This window comes from Pithys albifrons, chromosome 17 (assembly GCF_047495875.1).
Source record: "Pithys albifrons albifrons isolate INPA30051 chromosome 17, PitAlb_v1, whole genome shotgun sequence".
NCBI classification, from domain to species: Eukaryota; Metazoa; Chordata; class Aves; order Passeriformes; family Thamnophilidae; genus Pithys; species Pithys albifrons.
Window position 1 is genome coordinate 13,810,913 of NC_092474.1, and position 20,308 is coordinate 13,831,220.

The 20,308-nt window shown below is 52.7% G+C and overlaps 1 protein-coding gene across 2 annotated transcripts in view; it reads left to right on the forward strand.

Moving 5' to 3' along the window:
- MTMR3 (myotubularin related protein 3) overlaps nt 1-18,795 on the forward strand; it is a 47,728-nt gene extending 28,933 nt beyond the window's left edge. Inside the window, exons 9-19 of one of the 2 annotated variants that reach the window (XM_071571762.1) lie at nt 99-304; nt 496-627; nt 2,505-2,616; nt 3,368-3,563; nt 5,133-5,318; nt 6,603-6,773; nt 9,120-9,265; nt 9,911-11,279; nt 12,868-12,978; nt 13,412-13,500; nt 16,709-18,795. In XM_071571762.1, coding sequence (XP_071427863.1) covers nt 99-304; nt 496-627; nt 2,505-2,616; nt 3,368-3,563; nt 5,133-5,318; nt 6,603-6,773; nt 9,120-9,265; nt 9,911-11,279; nt 12,868-12,978; nt 13,412-13,500; nt 16,709-16,880 — 2,890 coding nt within the window. In that variant the 3' untranslated portion in view covers nt 16,881-18,795. The remainder of the gene's footprint in view (nt 1-98; nt 305-495; nt 628-2,504; nt 2,617-3,367; nt 3,564-5,132; nt 5,319-6,602; nt 6,774-9,119; nt 9,266-9,910; nt 11,280-12,867; nt 12,979-13,411; nt 13,501-16,708) is intronic. The other variant, XM_071571763.1, reaches the window with a different exon arrangement.
- The last annotated feature ends 1,513 nt before the right edge of the window (nt 18,796-20,308 follow it).

Genomic DNA, 20,308 nt, shown 5'->3' on the forward strand with positions numbered 1-20,308 from the left:
ACACTGGGGCACAGCACTGAGTTTTTCATGCCCTCTGGCTCTTTTTCATCCTGATTTTTCAGCTGATGCCCTGTTGTTTGTGTTCCCCTCCCCGGCAGGCACCAGAGCAACGGGGCGGTGATCGCGCGCTGCGGCCAGCCCGAGGTCAGCTGGTGGGGCTGGCGCAACGCCGACGACGAGCACCTCGTGCAGTCCGTGGCCAAGGCCTGTGCCTCGGACTCCAGGTCCAACAGCAACAAGTTAATGAATGGCAATTGTTCCAGAGATTTCTCCAACGGAGGGGATCTCTCTGATGTGGAATTTGGTGAGTCTGTGGCTGTTGCTGTTCAGTGAAAGTTTCATGTCCTGTCCTGGAACAGGCGGGTTCCATTGTGGTCAGTCGGGCGTTCTCAACTTGCCGTGTGCATGTGCCCTGTGGGGCTGAGTATACCACGTTGTAACCAGTGTCAGGAGTATCCTCTGAGTTCCTCACCAGTTGCATCTCCTCCTCCCCAGACTCCTCCATCTCCAATGCCTCGGGAGCAGAGAGCCTGGCCATCCAGCCCCAGAAGCTCCTGATCCTGGACGCGCGGTCGTACGCGGCGGCCGTGGCCAACAGAGCCAAGGGCGGCGGCTGTGAGTGCCCAGGTGAGCAGCATTCCCTCTGTCTCAGTGAAATCAGTCAGCAGGATGTGCCCAGATGGGGTTACACTGACCCCCCTCAGCACTGCCCGTGGGGATGGAGGGCTGCTCATCGCTCTGGATTGTGGCAGCCACCACCCAGCCCTTCACAGGGCAGGTTCAGCTGCTCATTAAGGCTGTTCCCAGAGCAGAAACCCAGCTGGTGACAGAGCCCAGTAAATGCTGAACAGTGTGGAACATGCTGATGAGTTTTCCCTTGCTGAGTCAAACCTATAAACTAGAGAGAGACAAAGGTGTCCAGTGCGCTCATGTCTAAAACTCCTGAACTTGTAAAACCCACTGACTGCAGAGAATAACACTGTTCTAGAATGGCTGTGCAAAATGCAGCTTTTCAGCAATTTTTCTAAAGCTGAAGCATTTTTGAGCATTTATATTATAGCCAACTGCAGTCCTGCTTCCTCTTGCATGTGTAACACACTTGAAACACCACCTTGTGTTCTTTGACACTTGTGCATTGGTGGTTTTATAAACAAGATGTTATTTATGGTCACCACTGGGTATGAATGCAGCCTGTTAAAATTCCATGGGTGGAGAGTCTGGGAAAAAATCCCAGACAGAAAAACTAGAGATAAGATAAGAAAATCCCTTCTGACCATGTATTCTTGTTTTGGTCTTACTGCAATAGCTGCACTTTATGCAGGCACCAGTAAGGAAAAATGAAGTTTCTATTTAACTCCTCAAAATTGCCAAATAATTCTTCATCAGAGAGAAGAATTTCAAACCAGAAAAGTAGAGTATACAGGAGGTTTGATTTTTCTTGTATATTGGTTCTTGAATTCTGTGTAGAAGATTTTCAAACAGCTTGTCACCTTCAATAAATAATTGTATTGCTTTTTGCTTCTGAGTTTTCTGGAGATATTGCCAAGTTTGCTTCATTCTCTGTATAAAAATAGCTCATTTCTGCTGGGCTTTATTTTAGATATAACTCAGTAAAAAGCCAAGCAAAGGCTGAAATTGTCTGGTACAGTCTGTGGCTGGAGTTACACAGTCCATTGCCAGCAGGGTGTTCTGTTTGGGTCAGCAGCTGTTGGGCTGATGGAGAATTGGGAAATCAAGTTACAGCAAACATGCTCAGACTCCTGCATTTCCTTATGCAGCACTCAGCATCCCAGATCCTGGATCATGAGTATTTTCCTTCTGTAAAAATTGGCATTTTAGCTGTTGTGTCATCATTTTTGTGCAGACAGAAGTATCACAGCAGTGTGAAAACTAAACCTGGGGAAACTGTTGAATTGGTATTTTTCTGGCTCTCCTTGGGTGCCCCCCTGAGCTGTGGCCCTGTCTGTACCATGAGCACATCCCATAGCAACATCCAGAGTAATTCCATTTATCTTGTGTTTTCCTGAGCTTCCAGTATTTCTCACACATGTGATGCTTCCTCATAAAATCCCCTTCAGAAGAAAGTGGTGGATGAAGTAACCTTCCAGCCTTTGAGTGCTTAGGAAAAGGAATTTGTACCTTGCATAACTTCCATCCATGAATTATCAGTTAAATATTTTTATGCTTTGCATCTTACAATGTTCCTCAGTCTTTAGAACCACTCTGGTACCTGGAGCACAGGAAAAGCCTTATTCCCAAAGGTTTGCACTCTGCCTTCTGTAACCTGGAGGGAAACATTGGAAGTACATCCACCAGGGCCTTGGTAAATGCCTCCTCTTTTGCTGAGCTGTGGCGTCCCATCTGGGCTACCCACCGAGCTCCAGGACTGGCATCTCCTGAACAGATTATTTCATCTGTCATGGTGCTTTGTTTTCATGAAAAAAGCTGCTTTCAGAAAGGCAGTTTTTGAGGTTCTTCCCTTTTTTCTTGCCCTTTGCCCACAGAGTATTACCCGAACTGTGAAGTTGTGTTCATGGGGATGGCAAACATCCATTCCATCCGGAAGAGCTTTCAGTCCCTGCGCCTGCTCTGCACACAGATGCCGGACCCAGGAAAGTAAGTGGCTCTTTGGGCCTCTGGGGACGTGTTTGTGCAGCCACCTTCCTTCACTGCTGGTTTGGGAACTGAGGGTTGGTGGATTTTCCCCTGCTGACTCTCCTGTGTGATAATGCCAAGCTGTATTTTCTGATTTTCATGGGGGTAATTGACTCGCTGTGGTTGAAGTGAACCTAGAAAATTAGTTGTGAAATTACAGTGTCACCTTGAGTATTGATACCAGACTGTTACTGCTTCTGGTGGGCTTGTAAGCAGTCACACCTGCTATTCCCAGCTCTTTAATCTTCCTGTCTTGTCTCTCCTTTGGAAGATTCTGGCTGTGTTCCATGTTTCCCTTATTTATAGTGCCATTTCAGGAGAATATTTCAAAGCCCTCCATTGCTGTGGAATAACTGCCCTGTAATGGCCCCTCGTCTCAGGAGCTCCTGAGCTGAGTCTTCACTAGGACACTGTAGTTGTCACACTCCTGTTTTCCCTCCCACTTGCCTGTTTGGAAATTGCTGCTAAAGCCTTCCATGGTTTCAGAGGTGACCCAGGTCTCCAGCTCATCCCAGAGGTTGGCAGTCCCTTGGGTGGGCTGTGTGTCTTTGTTCCTTCCACCTCTGGGAAAGCCTTAACGAGACATAACAGAACTGCCCCCGAGTGGCACTCACAGCTTATTAAAACAGGAGCTTTGCCATCATAAATTCAGAGATCCAAACCTGCAAGCATTGTAAAAGAGCAAAAACTGTCTTGCCTTGTTTCCCTCTAGTTGGCTGTCAGCTCTGGAGAGCACCAAGTGGCTGCAGCACTTGTCGGTGCTGCTCAAGTCGGCGCTGCTGGTGGTGCACGCCGTGGACCGCGACCAGCGGCCGGTGCTGGTGCACTGCTCCGACGGCTGGGACCGCACGCCCCAGATCGTGGCGCTGGCCAAGCTGCTGCTGGACCCCTACTACAGGACCACAGAGGTTGGTCATCCCCTGGAGCACTCTGGGCAGCTCAGGCCTCTCCTGAGCGAGCCTGTCTGTAAAGTATTTCAGTCTTTCCCTCTGCCAAGGGCACTGACGGTGGCAGGGGATAGGCAGCCATAGTCTGCACACGCAGCCACACACGGGTGGAGGCACAGTCTGGAACTCAGGAGCACATTGTATTCCCTGTGCTGTAACTGCACAGTCATGCTCTGGGCTTCCTCATGTTTGCCTTAAGAATATGGAGTGCGAAGTGCTGCACTTGGCAGTTTCCATTGTCCCACTGCAGGTGCTCAGCCAAGCACTCATTCAAAGCCTTTCTCTTTGCTGGATTTCCCAAGTGTGTGGTTTTCCAGTTTCACATTTTCCATGTCCTCTATCAGTTGTATTTCTCCTGTTTTGTCAGCCTGAATTTTTCCCCCCTCCCTTTGCAGCACTGTGGGACATGTGCTGGCTGGGTGCCATCTGCCAGCCCACGGGCAAGATGCCTTTGTTGCCCAGAGCAGAACTCTCTCTCTGAACACTGCTGTGAGCTGCTGCTTAAAGCCTCACTCACAGGAGAACCAGAGGCTTGAGCTGCAGCAAAGCCTTTTGGATGGAAGTGTGGAAACTTCTTGGATCCTTTTTCATGTGGGTTCAGGAAGTTGCCATCCACCAGGGCAGAACATGCTGCTCTTGCCTGGGCACAGAACCTTCTGGTGCTCCCAGGAGTGCTGTCCTTCCTGTTCAGAGTGCAGAGTCCTGCTCTGCACACCCTGTGCCTTCCTTGACATCCAGGGAAGACCATAAACTGCAGCTGTCTATACCAGGATCAGAAGTGTTGAGGAAAATGAGTCTTCAGCATTGCCACATTTCACATTTGTCAGCTGTCAGCCATTCCTTTGGCTCTAATCACAGCCATTATTTTGTCTCTGATCACAGCCTTTGACTCGATAAACATTCTCTGCAATTTTTCTTTCCCCTAAGAACCAAAACCTTCCTGCCCTGTGATGGATTTCGGGTGCTGTCAGACAAGGTGTCACATTCAGCTGCTTACCCAGGCGCTGGTTGGGAATGTCTTTGCCCTTTCCATTTTCCTGAGAAATCACTCAGGTGAACCTTTAGTCAGCCTTGTGACTGGTGTACACTCAGACAAGCACCTGCAGCCTGTCCTGTTGTGGATTGTTTTCTTTCTCACAGACAGATCTGCCCATCATTTTCAAGGAAAGCTTTCAGATGTCCTGTGCAAATTCTGGGTACCACCATTCAGATGGATTTTATCAAGATGAAGTTCCTACTCACCCCTGCCAGGAGTAATGGGGCTCATATCAGCATCCTCCCTGCCAGTCACTGAGGATTTAACCTGCCTTATTCCCTTTCCTGTTCCTGTAGTTTGGGAATCCATATCTGTCCCAATTTCATTCCAGGGCACAGAGAATTAAACCAGCAAAGAGACGTATCGAGCCCAGTGCGGGAGGGAAATAGGAGAGTGAGGGCACATCAGCAAAGCGATTCCCACAAGTCAGTCCATCTTAGAAAACTGACCCAAAGGAAAACAGGAATTCTCCATCTGTCCTTTTGTTCCTGCAGGGTTTCCAGGTGCTAGTGGAGATGGAGTGGCTGGATTTTGGCCACAAGTTTGCAGACCGCTGTGGCCATGGCGAGAACTCGGACGACCTGAACGAGCGCTGCCCGGTGTTCCTGCAGTGGCTGGACTGTGTCCATCAGCTCCAGAGGCAGTTCCCCTGCTCCTTTGAGTTTAACGAAGCATTCCTTGTGAGTTGAGAGATTACTGCTTTACAGACTCTTCTAAACCATCCCACCTGTCTGTGACATTCTGGAGGTGTCCAAGGCCAGGTTGGACGGGGCTTGGAGCAACCTGGGCTGGTGGGCCCATGGTAGGAGGTAGAATGAGATTGGCTTTCAGTCCCAAACCATTCCCTAAGCATGATAAAAGTAATAGGAAAGCTGCCCAGATACAGCAGACAAAATTACATGTATACCCCATGGGGTCTGTTCACTCTTAAAACAGAGGCAGGACTTCTTTTAGACTTTAAAGAAATAAATTATATTAATTGAATATTCTTACCTAAGAGGTATAAAACATCCACACAGCCAGAACAAAATCATTGTAAATGGCAATACAAACTGCTTTGATCATGTTTTGACTTGAAAACCCCCTCTAAAAACAACCTGCTCCATTCATTTTTCATTTTCTTTGCTGAGAGGATGTAGGAGCTGTGTGTACCTTCTCTGGAAGCAGACAGTGCTCGCATTAGGAATTCACCCAGGATGGTCACAGTCAGTCCCAGGTGTCTGGGGAAGGGGCAGTCACGGACTGCAGGAACAGTAATCCAAGGAGTACAAGTTTTTATGAAGTGTCTGCTCCACTGAGAGACTTCAGGCACATTCCTGTGATTGTGGCTGACTTGAGTTACCACTTGCAGCTCAGCCATGGAGCCGAGTCCGTGTTCGGCCGCGGCGTAACTTGGTGTGAAATGAGATACAACAGGTAGTAACTGGCCTCACTCCACTCTGCTGATCTCCAGGGGCCCTGAGAGAACATTCCCATGGTGTTCTGGCCTTTGTAGAGTAACCCCCTAATTTATCAGAATATTGAACTACTTGTCTTGATTTAAACATCTGAATAATCCTAGGGAAGTCATTTATATGCCTGAAGTTAAGCTCACACTAAGCCATTTTGTTAGGCTGGGCCCACAGCACAGAGTGATTAATGGTCAGCATTTCTGTGCTGCATTAATATTGTGCAGCACAGGAATCATGGCTCCCTGCCTGTCCTGCAGGGCACTGAGTCTGAATCAACATGACTTTTGTGCTTGATTATGAACAAATATTTTGTCTTTCTAAGTTGTATTTTTTCCTGAATTTTTTCAGTTACGATTTTAAAAGATTCCACTTCTCTTGCATTCTTTTGCAATTGCTTTGTAAGGAGGTATGCAAAAAATGCTGTGTGAGCCCTGGGAGGGGGCTTTGGCCCTGCAGAGGGAGGGTGAAGCTGATCTCCTGTGCCACCTGACACCTCTGAATCACTCTGTGCAGGTGAAATTGGTGCAGCACACCTACTCCTGCCTCTTTGGAACATTCCTGTGCAACAATGCGAAGGAGAGAGGAGAGAAACACACTCAGGAACGGACCTGCTCCGTCTGGTCTTTGCTGCGGGCAGCAAACAAAGCCTTCAAAAACCTGCTCTACTCCTCCCAGTCGGAATCTGTATGTATCCCCCACCCCACTGCAGGGCAGAGCCCTGGGGGGGCCCCAGGTAGAGGCCCCAAAGTGGGGGTACCCTGAGGAAACACCCAGACGGTGGGACACGGGAACTGGGGTCCAACCACAGCCGAGGTGGTGGCTGCCCCATCCCTGGACGTGTTCAAAGCCAGGATGGGGCTTGGAGCAACCTGCTCTAGTGGAAGGTGTGCCTGCCCATGGCAGCGGGTGGAATTGGATGATCTTCAAGTTCTCTTGCCACCCAAACCCTTCTGGGATTCTCTGAACTGTCACCACAAGCAGAGAGGTGCTTGCAGACCAGCGAGCCCTGCTCTCCCCACTGACATTCACCTCAGACTGACATTTCAAGTCTTGTGTTAATTTTGCTGTTATTTGAGGAATGTCAAATGCCACCTCAGAAATTTCCCCATGCTAGAAATGTGTTTTCTGTAACTAAATATTTTTTGTAGCAGAAAACATTTCAGTGTTTGATAAATAGACCTCTCTAGAGAGCTAAGCTGTGTCAGAGGAGTGATAGAAAATTGCCTGCAAACCTAGACACTGTGTCTAAATTCATCTTAAAGCTGAACAGCAGAAGTAGCTCAGATTATTTGGTGTATCTTTGTTTCTCTTAATACCTTCATGTTTCCAGTTTGGCTGCTCCATGGTAAGAGCTCACTGAAAGTTCTGGGAAGGGGCTCACAGTGACCTTGTTGTGTCTTTGATACAAGGTCTTGTGAGGCATTGGTGAGATGCAGAGCATGGGCAAGTGAACACACAGTCACCAAATGACATCATGGGTAGGACTGCAAACTCTTGTATAAATATTTGAGCCTTTTTATTTATGAAAGTATCAGATGTCATAAATGGAGCTGTAAGGACTATGCAGAGGGTTTCCATGTGATAGATGTGACTTTTATTTGTTCCTTAGAGTGAAATTAAACCCTGTCTAAGTAGGAAAGAGTTGTATGCCCACATTGGTTCTATAGAGATGAGTGTTCCGTTCCCCTGAGCCCCCGTGGCCGTGTGTGCCCTGGCTGTGGCCCTGCAGAGCTGGCACTGCCTCCCCACCTCACACTGGCACCACGGGGTGCTGGGGCAGAGCAGACAGACACAGCCTCTGGGGGTGTTCAAAGCTGTGGAGGCATCTGAATTTCCCTGAAAAGGCCAGCAGGTGTGCACAGGAGGAGTGCAAGGAGGGCTGTTCAGCAGGCTGAGTGCACAGGCTGTCCTTGGGCTGCCCTTCCATGCTCTGTGCCCCGGCACAGACACAGGCTCAGGGACTTGGCCCCCATCCTCAGGAAATACAACACTGTCTGTGCTAACAAGGACACTCTTGCTGTGTGGGGGAGTTCTGTTATTTTCCTGTCTTGGGTTCATCTTTTTGTGGTTTAATTTAGGCTTTAAAAGGTGCAGCCACATCTGTGACAAAGCCAGAGTTGTTCAAGAGCAGCAGCCACCCCCCAGCCCTTCCCCTGCTCAGTGCCCGGGAAACCCGACTGGAATCATGAGATCTCCTGAGCGGGAAGGGACCCACAAGGACCATCCAGTCCTGCCCCTGGTCCTGACCAGACACCCCAACACTCCCCCCCTGTCCCTGAGGACATTGTCCAAATGCTCCTGGAGCTCTGGCAGCCTTGGGGCTGTGCCCACTGCCCTGGGGAGCCTCTGTGGGGCAGACTGTCCCTCTGCCACTGCCTGCTCTTCCATAAGGAAGCTGCTTGGAAAACAGTGGAGTTGCTGAAGTGAGCCCAGGGGACCCTGAGATTAGCTCAGTTAGAGCCTGGTGCTGATAGTGCCAAGGTTGTGGGTTCTATCCCTGTATGGGCCATTCACTTGAGAGCAGGACTTGAGGATCCTTGTGTGGCCTTTCCAGCTCAGAACATTGTGATTCTTCCCTTCAAAGTGAAACAGAAAGTGTATTCCACAGTCGAGGAATCCCTTTTAAGAGCAAGCTGCCTCTTCCAAGTATTTCTGCATGTTCTAAATTTGTCCCTGAGTGCCTGCCTGGCAGCCAGGCTGGGCTGGGGCCTGAGAGGCACATCCAGCTGCCTCTGGCACAGAGGAACACCACACACAGGGAGACCTTGGCACTGACAGTGGGACACTGAGTTCCACAGCAGCTGAAGTGGCTCAGGAGCATTGTGGAGGTGCAGATTCACAGAGAGCACATTGAGGGGTTCATTCAGGAGGAGCTGAAGGCCACCAGTGTCCTGCCTCTGATGGAAAAGATCATTCTAGACCCAACTGTGGCTGATGAAATGCCATCACTGCTCACTGTTACCTTCAGGGCTGAACTCCTCTGCCTGCTGGGAGCCAGCAGTTGACCCTGTCCTGTGCTGTCCCTCTCAGGTGCTGTACCCAGTGTGCCATGTGAGGAACCTGATGCTCTGGAGTGCTGTTTACCTGCCCTGCTCGTCCCCCTCCACGCCGGCCGACGACTCCTGTGCCCCCTACCCTGTGCCAGGCTCCAGCCCTGACGAGCAGCCTCTGGGCAGGTGAGCCTCCAGCCCAGAAATCCCATCCTGTAAAGTAAGATCAACAGGGGAAATTTGTGGGAAATAAAAGGAGAATGGTGGTGGTGGGAGGGCAGGGTTCCTTCCATGTGGGTTTGTGGAATGTGGGACTGACCTGCCCAAGCACAGTCTATCAGTGCTTTGGTTTTGGAAACTGTCATGTTTCAGGGGTGACTGTGACAGAGAGAAGCTTGGTAAATTGAATTAATCTTTGGGTGTCACACAGCCACAAAGAATTCCTTGTATCCTTATGGAATATAAGCTTTCCTTTGGTTATCTTGAATTTGAGTTCTTTGGCATTGCATAACTATTTGCTTTTTTGTACGATGACTCTGACCACATGTTAATTAGGAGGTGTGACCAGAGTGGAAGCATTTGGGCTCAGTGGTAAAGGGATTATTCTGGGAGTGTTTGAAGTCTGGTTCAACATATTTTCCTGCTGTCAAAAAAAGGAGGTCCTGAAGCAACTCTGCACTACAGATGGGCAGCACGTTCTCCTGGATAATACTTCCCTCAAGTCCCAGATTGTTACTGACCTGACTGGGGGGAGGTTTAGCCCACAGTAGCTGAATGTTTGTTTAATAAAGCCTCCCCTGACTGTGCACTGGGCTCTCTGTGCCTCTGCAGGTTACCAAAGACCAGGTCCTTCGACAACCTGCCGACGGCGTGTGACAGCGGCGTGGCGGCGGCGGCGCGGCGCAGCAGCGACCCCAGCCTCAACGACAAGTGGCAGGAGCACCGCCGCTCCCTGGAGCTCGGCGGGCTCGGCCCCGCCGGCGACGAGCCCTTCGAGGGCGACGGGCTGGGCCGCCAGGGCAGGGCCCCCCTGGGCGCCGAGCTGTCCGTGGCGGCCGGCGTGGCAGAGGGACAGATGGAGAACATCCTGCAGGAGGCCACCAAAGATGATGTGGGGCTGGAGGAGCACCTAAGGGGTGGCCCAGAGGCAGCAGGGAAAGGGGCTGAGGCTGCCCTGGATAAGGAGAGAGTGGACAATCTGCGGGGGTACGTTGGTGACCCTGGTGACAGGGAGGAGGCGGACACAGGTATCGTAAGGAACAATCCCACCCCCACCCCACTGCCACCTTCACACGGTGCTTCTGAGCCCAGAGCACAGCAGGACGAGCACAGTGATGCCAGCAGCGCTCTCCAGAAGCTCCCTCAGGTGCGAGGGCTGCAGACCGCTCCCTTGGAGGGCTCCACCCCGAGCAGCACGGAGGAGGAGGAGGCCGTGGGGAAGCACGGAGACGCAGAGAGCCCCTGCGGCACCGCACAGGCCGGCCTGCCCTTCCCTCTGCCAGCCCCGCCCGAGGCAAGGACAGCCAGCATCGAGAGCTCCACGGAAACCTTAACGGAGACTGAAGCAAAGCCCGAGTTCATGCCTAAGGGGCTGTGCCACAGAGCCCACCCCTTCGACAACAGCGCTGACGAGCTGTGCCGAGCTCCGGAGTGGGAGGGCATGATAGAGCTCCAAAAACTGGGCCCACGAGCACACAGGACTTCTGGTAGCAGCACCACACACCTCCCGATGCCTTCCCCTTGTGCCTTGCCCCCAGTGGAGCGGAAAGACGAGGTGGTGTGTAACGGGGAGCTGGAGCCCGAGAACAAGCTGGAGGGGCTCGTGCCCCCGAAACTGCCCATGGCCAACGGGCACTGCGTGAACGGCGCGGACGGGCGGCTCAAGGCCGCGCTCAGCAGGCAGGTGTCCGTGGGCAGCTCCGCACAGCTGCACCTGCGCAACCTGCAGCACAAGTGGACGCTGAGCCAGCTGGGCAGGCAGGCGGCCGGCAGCCCCGACCAGCCCGCCCGCAGCCACCTGGACGACGACGGCATGCCCGTCTACAGCGACGTCATCCAGCAGCGCCTGCGCCAGATCGAGACGGGACACCAGCAGGAGGTGGAGACCCTGAAGAAGCAGGTGCAGGAGCTGAAGAGCCGCTTGGAGAGTCAGTTCCTCAACAGCTCCCTGCGGCTCAACGGGGACTACGGAGACGACGTGGTGAGTGAGCGGCGCTGGTGCCGCGCTCAGAGCTCACCGTGCGCTCAGCCTGTGGGGCACAGCTCAGGGTGGGGCTGGGGGGCTCTGCAGGCTTCTCTAGAACTCCCCAGGTCGTTCTGAACAGGGCAGACCCTGCCTGAGGACATGATAAATGGCAGCTAATGACAAGTGTTTTCACCCAACTTAAGTTTGACCATGAGTGGACCAAAGGTTTATTTCAGGATGGGTGTTCAACAGCAACTCACACATACCTGGACATCCCTGAACACCCTCACTGGCCTTATTCCAAAACAAACACCTCTTTTCTTGGTGTTTTTGTGTAGGACAAAGATATTTTCCTAAGGCTGTGAGTGTGCCATTTTTGGGACAGTAGCATGGGATGATCCCTTGGTGCTTTGCAGGTTCAGGTGGTGCTCTGTGAGCTCAAACCCATCAGGTTCACACTGTCCCTTTCAGATGGCCAGGCTGCTCCAGGCTCACTAACTGGAATAAATTAACTGAGCTTTCATGACAGCTGTATGTCAACAAGGGTTTTTTTCCTCAACAAATACCAAAATTTAGGAGGGCTTTTAAAGTATGATTTTACTTAGAAGTGTTTCAAGTTGTGGAAGTAGGGAATTTTTTAGAGAACCTTCCTGTGGGTTTGAGCACTTGCCTGTAATTCCTGAAGCTGCCACAACACCCATCAGAAATTCCCTTTTCCCACATGGTTTATATGCCTGTAAAATAGCAAACAAGAAGTGTTTGTGGGAGGTTTGTCAAACTCATTGCTGTTCAGAAGTGGCAGAGGTGCTGGATAGTCCCAGGTACGTTTGTTGTGAAAAATCCTCAGAGCCCTCTTGGCTCTTCCCACTGGAGATGCTGCTCCATTGGGTTCGGTGTCACTGCAAAAACCTTGGATTCCCAGGAGAAACGGGGAGCTTTGGCTTAATTCATTCTACTCCCATTTTTAAGGGCCTTCAGAAGCTTCAGTGAAGGGCTGGCAGTGCCTCCAGAAAATTCCTTGTTTTTAGGAACCTGATCTCTACCTTCTGTTTGTGCCTCAGCTTGGGAGTTGCAGGTTTTCCTCTGGAGCTCCAGGAATGCCCATTCCTCAGACACAAGAAGACATTAACTCAAGATTTCTTGCTGTTCTAATGTGTTTTAGGGGCTGGCTGAGTTGGAAGTCAGTTAAAATCCAGCCCTACTTGCACAGACTGTATTAAGGAAGCATCATTCCCCAAAACCTATATATAGGATATATATAGCTCAAATTCTGAGTTCCCATATACAATTTGGCTTGTATTTTCCAGAATCCTTGCCAACAAAAGGATATATGTATTGCTAATTTTACTTTTGAAAGTGAAACAACCTTGGAAAGGAAACAGAACCCTGGAATTGGAGCCACAGAGAGCAGGTTTTGGTTAATCACCCAAAGCTTTGCCAGAACTTTCTGCTAATGCAGCAGAAACTGGATTTTAAACCCACTCTGCCTCACATCATGGTGTCAGCAGAGGGTCAGAACCTGACCTGTCGAGGTTTCTGGGTGATCTGTGGTGCAAAGAGGGACATGGGCAGGTTCTGTTCAGCTGTGTTTGTTTGCCAACAGACGTCTATCCCTGACTCCGAAAGCAATCTGGATCAGAACTGCTTGTCTCGCTGCAGCACAGAGATTTTCTCTGAAGCCAGCTGGGAACAGGTGGATAAACAGGACACAGAGGTACAGACTGAATCCCTGTAAATCACTCCTTCTGAGATACTGATATTCAAATTATCCTCTGGCCTTTGGTCGTCTTGGGAACTCTCTTCTCCTTGCATTCCGCTTATCTCACCTGACATACCAGTACCTGTGCCTATGAGCCCTCTGCTTCACAGCCTGGGAGCTGGGAAGGGGAGAGCAGGAAAGGAGCCTCAGGTGGGAATATCCACCTTTAGCTGAAGGGAATTGGACTTCCTGCATTAATTTCTGCCTGTGAGGGGAATGCAGTGTCTCCATTCTCACAGATCCGTGTCTGCTGCTGTCGCCAGCCCTGACTCTCTGCTTTCACAGCAGAACAAGCAGCTCCCTCGGGGTGCTTGGCTTTGCTCTGGGGGCACAGAGGGGCTGGGGGTGTCTGCAGTGCCCCCCCTGAGCCCGTGCTGTTGTCCCGCAGGTGACGCGGTGGCTGCCGGACCACCTGGCCGCGCACTGCTACGGCTGCGACAGCGCCTTCTGGCTGGCCAGCAGGAAGCACCACTGCAGGTAAGGGCACGGGGGGCACAGGGCCCTCACACCGGGGGGTTCCTGGGACACACAGCTCCTCTCCAAGGGTGACTGTCACCCACAGTGGCAGGGCAGGGCTGCGCGGCTGGAGGGGCCGAGTGCTGGGAGGAGCACAGGTTTCTCCTGCCCAGCTCCAGTTCATGCACAGGAGGTGTTTGAAAGCCAGATTTGTATCTGCTCCACCCCAGCCAAAACAGATCCCACCTTCATCCCTCAGACTGGATTTGGAGGCAGCTGGCTGTTCAGTTTTATTGAAAAAACAGCTTTGTCATCTTCCCTTCAGTAATTCAATACATGAATTACATGAAATATAGGAATAGCCTTCCCATTGCTGGTTGTAAACCTGCTCCTTGCCTTCTCTAACCATTCTCCCCTCTTCATTAACCTGCTCCTATGGTATCTGAAAAGAACACCTATGTGAGGTCAAAGCTTTCTGGGTTACTCTTTGTCAGACATTGCCACAGAGGCTGCAGCAGCTCAGGCAGCCTTAATGAAGACCAGGAGGCAGAGGCCACATGGTTAAAGCCAGAGAATTTTCAATTTCTAAGTTCCATTTCAAATAAGTTCCTATTCCTGGTTTCTGGACATGCAAAACTGTTACAGGAACCGAGGCTGTTCCCTAGGCCTGGGCTTGGGAGAATTCCCAGAGCCTGGATACACAAAGGTCAGTCACCCCAACACCAGGAGGGGTTAAAATGGACTCAGGGTTTCATGTGGCTGCAGATCCCCCTGGAGTGTCTCTGTCTGTTCAGCTTTGCCCTGTCAGTGACCAGACTGTCCCCACTGGTAGAAACCAACACCACCAAGTATCAACCTGGCAAACATGTACAACCCCTTCCCTGGGAGTGGAGATGAGTTGAACCACTCAGAGTAAGGCCTTGAGCAGGATAAAACCTTCCAGCTTCCTTGGTTGCCACCGTTTGCTCCCTTTGGCTGTCCCTGAGCTCTCTCTCCCTCCTGCAGGGGCACTGACCGAGGTGATCAGCTCTGGTGAGCATTTCCAGCAGCCTCTGCCCGTTGTCCGTCTGCCTTTCCGGGGTGACTCCTCCCAGCTAACTTGGGCTGTTCCCCCTCTCTCTCACTTGCCTACCAATCACCAGGACTGAGGTGGGGGTGGCCAGCACGAGCTGTTGCGTGTTTGGATCCATGTGAAAGGCCTCTCTCTTCACGGAAGGGCTTTTAGGACTTGGCTTGTGGGGCTTACATGGGGTGTGTCTCACACTAACACTCACTGCCAGCCCGTGTGTGAGTGATGACAGAGGATGCTGCACTGACACTGGGAGGACACTGCCCTGCAAGTTTTATCCATTTAGTTTTGATCCTTCCCTTTTTTGCCATGTTTTTTGGAGAGGTCTGTGTGTTACCAAACAATTCTAACACTGTCCCGCAGGGCATTGACAAAAACCTGCTGCTTGTTTTGGAAGGACTGAAAACCCCATGGCAGGAGCAGGGACAGAGCTGGCTGGGGGGTTAGAATCACCAAAAGTGGATGAACATCTGTCATTTGGGATTTTGGGGGTGTGTGATTTTCAGCCCCACTTCCTCTAATGAGCATGATCCCTTTTCCAGCCTGTTTTTTAACATCTTGTTTTAATCCCTGAAGCAAAGCAGGAGACCACCAGGATGGAAGGATAAGCTGTCCAGAGCTTTTCAAAGCTTGAGAGAGCAGTTCCAGAGCACCATTATCTGGGATAAAAGAAAACCCCAAGCATATGTTAGGAAGCTGCTTGAGCTCCAACAAAGAGATCCTTGGTTTAGTCTCTCTGGTTCTCTTTTCCCTCATCCATCAGCACTGCTGTGGGATCGCCATTCCCAGGGCAGGGAGCTGGGGCTGTGGGTGCTGCCTCTCCATAGGGTGTTGCTGTGTGTGTTCCCCCCCACCCCCCCTGAGGTGTTTCTGAGAGGGATTTCTGACAGAATCCTCCAAACTCAGAACCTCTGCAGAGGCTGCTCCCTGTGCTGGAGTTCTGGCTCCAGAGCCTCTGTGCGGAACTGAGGAAATGAGCCCACTGAAGTGGGAAATGGGATTTCTCTGCTCCCTCTCTCCCCATCAGTGGCCAGCAGCTGGAAATCTCCTCTCTTGGAGAGGAAGGATTAGCCAGAGCTGGTGGGTGTCAGCAGAATTCCCTGGCACAGTTTGCTCTTGGCAGCAGCAAATCTCCAGCACAGAACAAGGAGGGCACCAAATCCTCATGCCAGAGAGTTAATGGGAAGGGCAGCTGTGCAATCCTTGGAGTGCTGCTCCCAGCTCCTTGTGGGAATGAATGAGTTTGGAGGATAGGGCTCACTGGTTTTGAGGGGGAGCAGGGGAGGGGGATTGCTTTGAGCTGTGACCCTGCCCCGGGCAGGTGCATGTGCCAGCTCCCGGGAATGCTGTGAGTGCCCACCTGCCCTGCGCATGGAACACCTGCCTGCCCACCCCGGGCCCTGCATGGTCCTCTTGGCTGAGTTCCCTGGGTGCCGGAGTGTGGGACTGCTGGAGTTGCTGTGGGGGCACTGGGAGGGTTGCATTGACTGAGGCTGGGTTTGGTATTCCATCTGTCCTGGGCTTTCTGGCTGGGAGCAGAGTCCTGGCTCCTGCCAGCACTGCCACATCCATCCTGCTGTGTCCCAGGGCTGGAGCAGCAGTGCGAGCAGGGCCAGTGCCCCTCATTCCCCAGGTGCTCCTGTAGGAATGGCTGTGGTGGCTCCAGCTCAGCCCTCTCAGCCATGTGCCCCAGGGTGGTGGTGGCACCGTCCCTGAGCTCCTCTGCAGCACATCCAGCCTGGAAGTTTTCCAAGCCAGGTTGGACAGGGCTTGGAGCAACCTGGGACAGTGGAAAGTGTCCCTGCCCATGGCAGGGGGTGACACTGGAAGGGCTTTAAGGTCCGTCCCACCCAAACCATTCCATGATGACATGGCAGAGAGCTCACCCATCGCTGCAGAGGAGTTCCATGAGCTGCAGTCCCACACTGTCCCTATCCCTGAGCTCCTTCCCGTGCCCATTCCTGGGTCTCTGCTCCAACTGCAGGAGGGATCAGCGCAGGTGCAGGTGTTGGAACTGTCCCTGCCTATGCCCTGCTCTGTAGGGAGATACCAATGTCTCCAGGCCAACCCCATCACAGCCCTGGCAATACCTCCTGGTACAACTTTATCAAGCTGCTTCTAATCCTTCCTTTCCCCTTTCTCCTCTGTTCCTGACACAAGGAATTGCGGCAACGTGTTCTGCTCCAGTTGCTGTAACCAGAAGGTGCCCGTTCCCAGCCAGCAGCTCTTCGAGCCCAGCAGAGTCTGCAAGTCCTGCTACAGCAGCCTCCACCCCGGCGGCTCCAGCCTGGACCTCGAACTGGACAAGCCCATCACTGCCACATCCAACTGAATTCCCGGCCCGGGAGCGGCGGGAGCAGCCGGGCCGGGCCCTGCCAGGGCTGCGGGAGCGCTGTGAGGGCGGGCGGGACGGAGCTCCGGGAGCGCCGCCGGACTGTGGGAGTCTCCTTTTCCAGCTCTTCCCCTTTCCTGCCTGTCCGTGTGTCTGTCTCTGCGTGCGTGTGTGTGTATATAATATATCTGTGTGTGTGTTTGTGCGGGGGGGCGCAGGGACCCCGGGGCGTCTGTCCCGCTCGGAGGGGCCGCTCAGAGGGTTGGGGAAGGAGGAGCCGGCAGGGAGGGTTTGGGAGAGGGGCCGGCCGGGCTGCGGAGCAGCAGCAGCAGCAGCAGCACAGCCCCAGTGCTGGCAGCACTCCTGGCACTCCACACCACAAACTGCGCTTTGGGAACCTGTTGCTGCTACAGGAGGTGGGAATCTCCTTCCCAAGAGAGAGCCCTCTCCCTGTGTGTTCTCACAGGGGCTGCCCCAGGGGTCAGTCAGATTCCCTGCACACATAGTCCACAGGTCTGAGCCTTGGGAGTGGGAACAGCTGGAGTGTTGGCTCAGGAATGCTGGGAGAGGTGAGGTGGGACTGAAGCAGCCGAGCTGAGTGTCCCATGGGCCTCTGCAGGGGCCTGTCCATGCAATCCATGATTCAAACCCGAGGGGGACCGGAGCAGACCTTCTCCTTTTCCCTGCCCCATCCATGGGAGGTTCCCTCTGGGAGCAGAGCATTGCCAAGGTCAGGCCCAGGCCCTGGCTGGTCAGACTCGCACTTTACTGAGACTCCAAAGGGCCAGAAGGCAACCGAGACCCCCTGGAATCCATGGGGAGTGCACTGGGGCTTGGCATCCCCCTGGGATGTTCCTCCTTTTCCAGGCTCTGCTCAGTGTACTCCAGATAGGAAAAACCTGCCTGAGGATCTTAGAACAATCCAAAATGCATCCTGGATTTGCCTTTTTCCTTCTGCCCCAATCCAAGTCACCTCATTGCAGTGAGAATCTCCCGAGTCTCTGTTTGTAACTCAGCAGTAGGTGCTCATCCCCTTCCCGTAGATCCCATCAATCCTGCTTAGTGCAATCAGGCAAGGAGGAAGCATAGATCCTGCTCACAGTGTATTCCTTAGGCAGAGTCCCAACTGCTCTGTGATATTCCCAGGAATCCTCCTGGAGTATTTAAGAGTTCTAAATACAATAGCTCAAAATCTAAAAAACCTTGGGAAAGGAGCATTTCCCTTCCCTGGAATGTCACAATCATCCTCCAAAGGGAGGGCCACACAGATAAACCGTCTGGCAGAGCTCGGTGGGTCTGAGGGGAAAGGCCCGGGTGGTTTGTGCCCTCCCACCCCGCGAGGATCCGGCAGGGATGAATGTCCAGGAAGGAGGAGGCTGCGTCCTTACGGGAAGGGGGTCTGGGAACGGACGGAGCGTCTTGGGATCTCCCTGGCACGGGTTTGGGAAAGCTGCAAGGAGGGAAAAGCAAGGGTGGGTCCTGCAGCGAAGGGTATCCAGGAGCTGCTCCCGGCCCGCAGTGCTGGAGCAGAGGCTCAGGCATCGCTGCTCCGCAGGAACGGGCTGAGGGGAATGTCGGGATGGGGATGGGGAGGCAGCGGGGCGGGGCTGGGAGCTCAGCCCAGCCCGGAGGGGCAGGACGGGCCGGAGCCAGGCGGGATGTATAGTGTGAATAAATGCTTGCGGCTCTTTAGGCAATTTTGGATCCATGAAGCACTTTTTTTTATTAATATTATTTTTCTTTGTATGTAAAGGAGGAACCGTCTCTCTCCGTAGCTGTACAGAAATAACCCTTCTCTCCACAAGAGAGTAAAGTGCTCCTATATTTTTCATTTTTGTCAAAAGCGAGAAGTAAATACTTTAGAATTGTTAAATATATAAATAAAAGTGAATAAAGTTTAGACTTTTGCATGGGAGCATTTGCTAACACACTTTCTAATTTTTTATTTTGCTTCCCTGCCCCTTGGAGGTTCAGCAGGAGCACCTTGGAAGAGGAGGCTGCTTTGTGTTCCACGCTGTGTCCTCACAAGGACAACAAACTGCTGCTCCCAAACCTAGAAGGAAAAAATGAAACCTTAACTTGGTTTTCCTGGTGCAGGAGTCCCAGGGAGGGGGAAGGACACAGTCCCCACATCCCCCCGGGTTCTGTTGGTACACTCAGTGCAGTTTTCCGAGGGTGGAGAACTGATGGAGGTTGTTGGTGTTGGAGTCTCAGCCCCCTCCATCCCACGTTTTTCTTCCTCCACTTATCCCACTGTCGTGTTTCCATCGGGTGCTGTTGCCCCACTGTAGGATCAGCCCAGGTCTCCAGGGAGCTCCCCCTGCTTTGGGAGAGGTTTGGCAGAGGAGGCTCCAGGTCCCCTTCCCGGGGAGGGGAGGTCGGAGCTCTGGTCTCGCTTTTGCACCTCCTGCCTGTCCTGCTGTGGATGGTGGAGCTGCAGCTCTTCAGGAACAGACCAAACCAACTCAGGTTTAAGATCTTTTTTGCCAGAAGGTGGAAAACTCAGCTGCTCTAAAGCCCAATTATTCCCAGTTTCCTGTGGCTGCTGCTCATTCCAGCTGCACTCCTGTCCCCTCAGCTCCCCCCCCCCATCAGTTATTCCTTCTCTTTGATGTTTGAGGGTGTGCTCTGAATTCCCAGGGGTCGGAGCAGCTCCTGGAACAGCTCTGAGTGACCTGGGGCCAGACCTCATGCACAGTCATTGACCTGATGGTGTTTATTTGATCCAACCAGGCCGGATCAGGGCAGAGCTCCCTCACAATGGTGGGATGTGCAGCTGCAGGAGGGGGAAAGAGGCACAGGGATCACACCTGGCACAGTCAGGAACACACAGAGGAGCAGGAGGGTTCTGGTTACAGCTCACACTTGGATTTCCTGGAGCTGCTTTCACGCTCCAGTTCCCTGTGAGTGCTTTCCCAGGAGCCCATTGCCCTGCAGGCCGTGTGTGCTCCAGAACCAGAGGGTGTTCCCGTCCTTGGGAATGCCAAGTGTGGGTCTCCTCTGCTCTCAGAGGGGGTTCAGCCCCTACAGGCTGTGGGGCACTGTTGGTGCAGGATTCCCCTCAGGGGCACCAGTGCCCTGGGAGCTCTGCCAGGGGAGGGCACAGCCCATTCCCAGGGGATCAGTTCTTCCTAAGGAACTTCCTTCCCTATTCCCTTTGTCACAGCTCTCAGCAGCCCGGGGGCCTGTCGGGACAGCGGTGCTGCTGTCACAGCAGGAGCTTCAGTGCTCGCTGAGGGGCTGTGGAACAACCTCCTTGGGCAGGAGGATCTGGGGAGGCACCAACAGCAGCTGCAGGACAGAAACCTTTGGGAGCTGAAGGAACCTCACCGGGTGGGACAGTGGCAGGGCCACCCCTCCCAGACAGAGTCACTCAAGAGCACTGACCTCACACCTGGCAGTGCTTGGTGACCACACCTGAGCGGGGC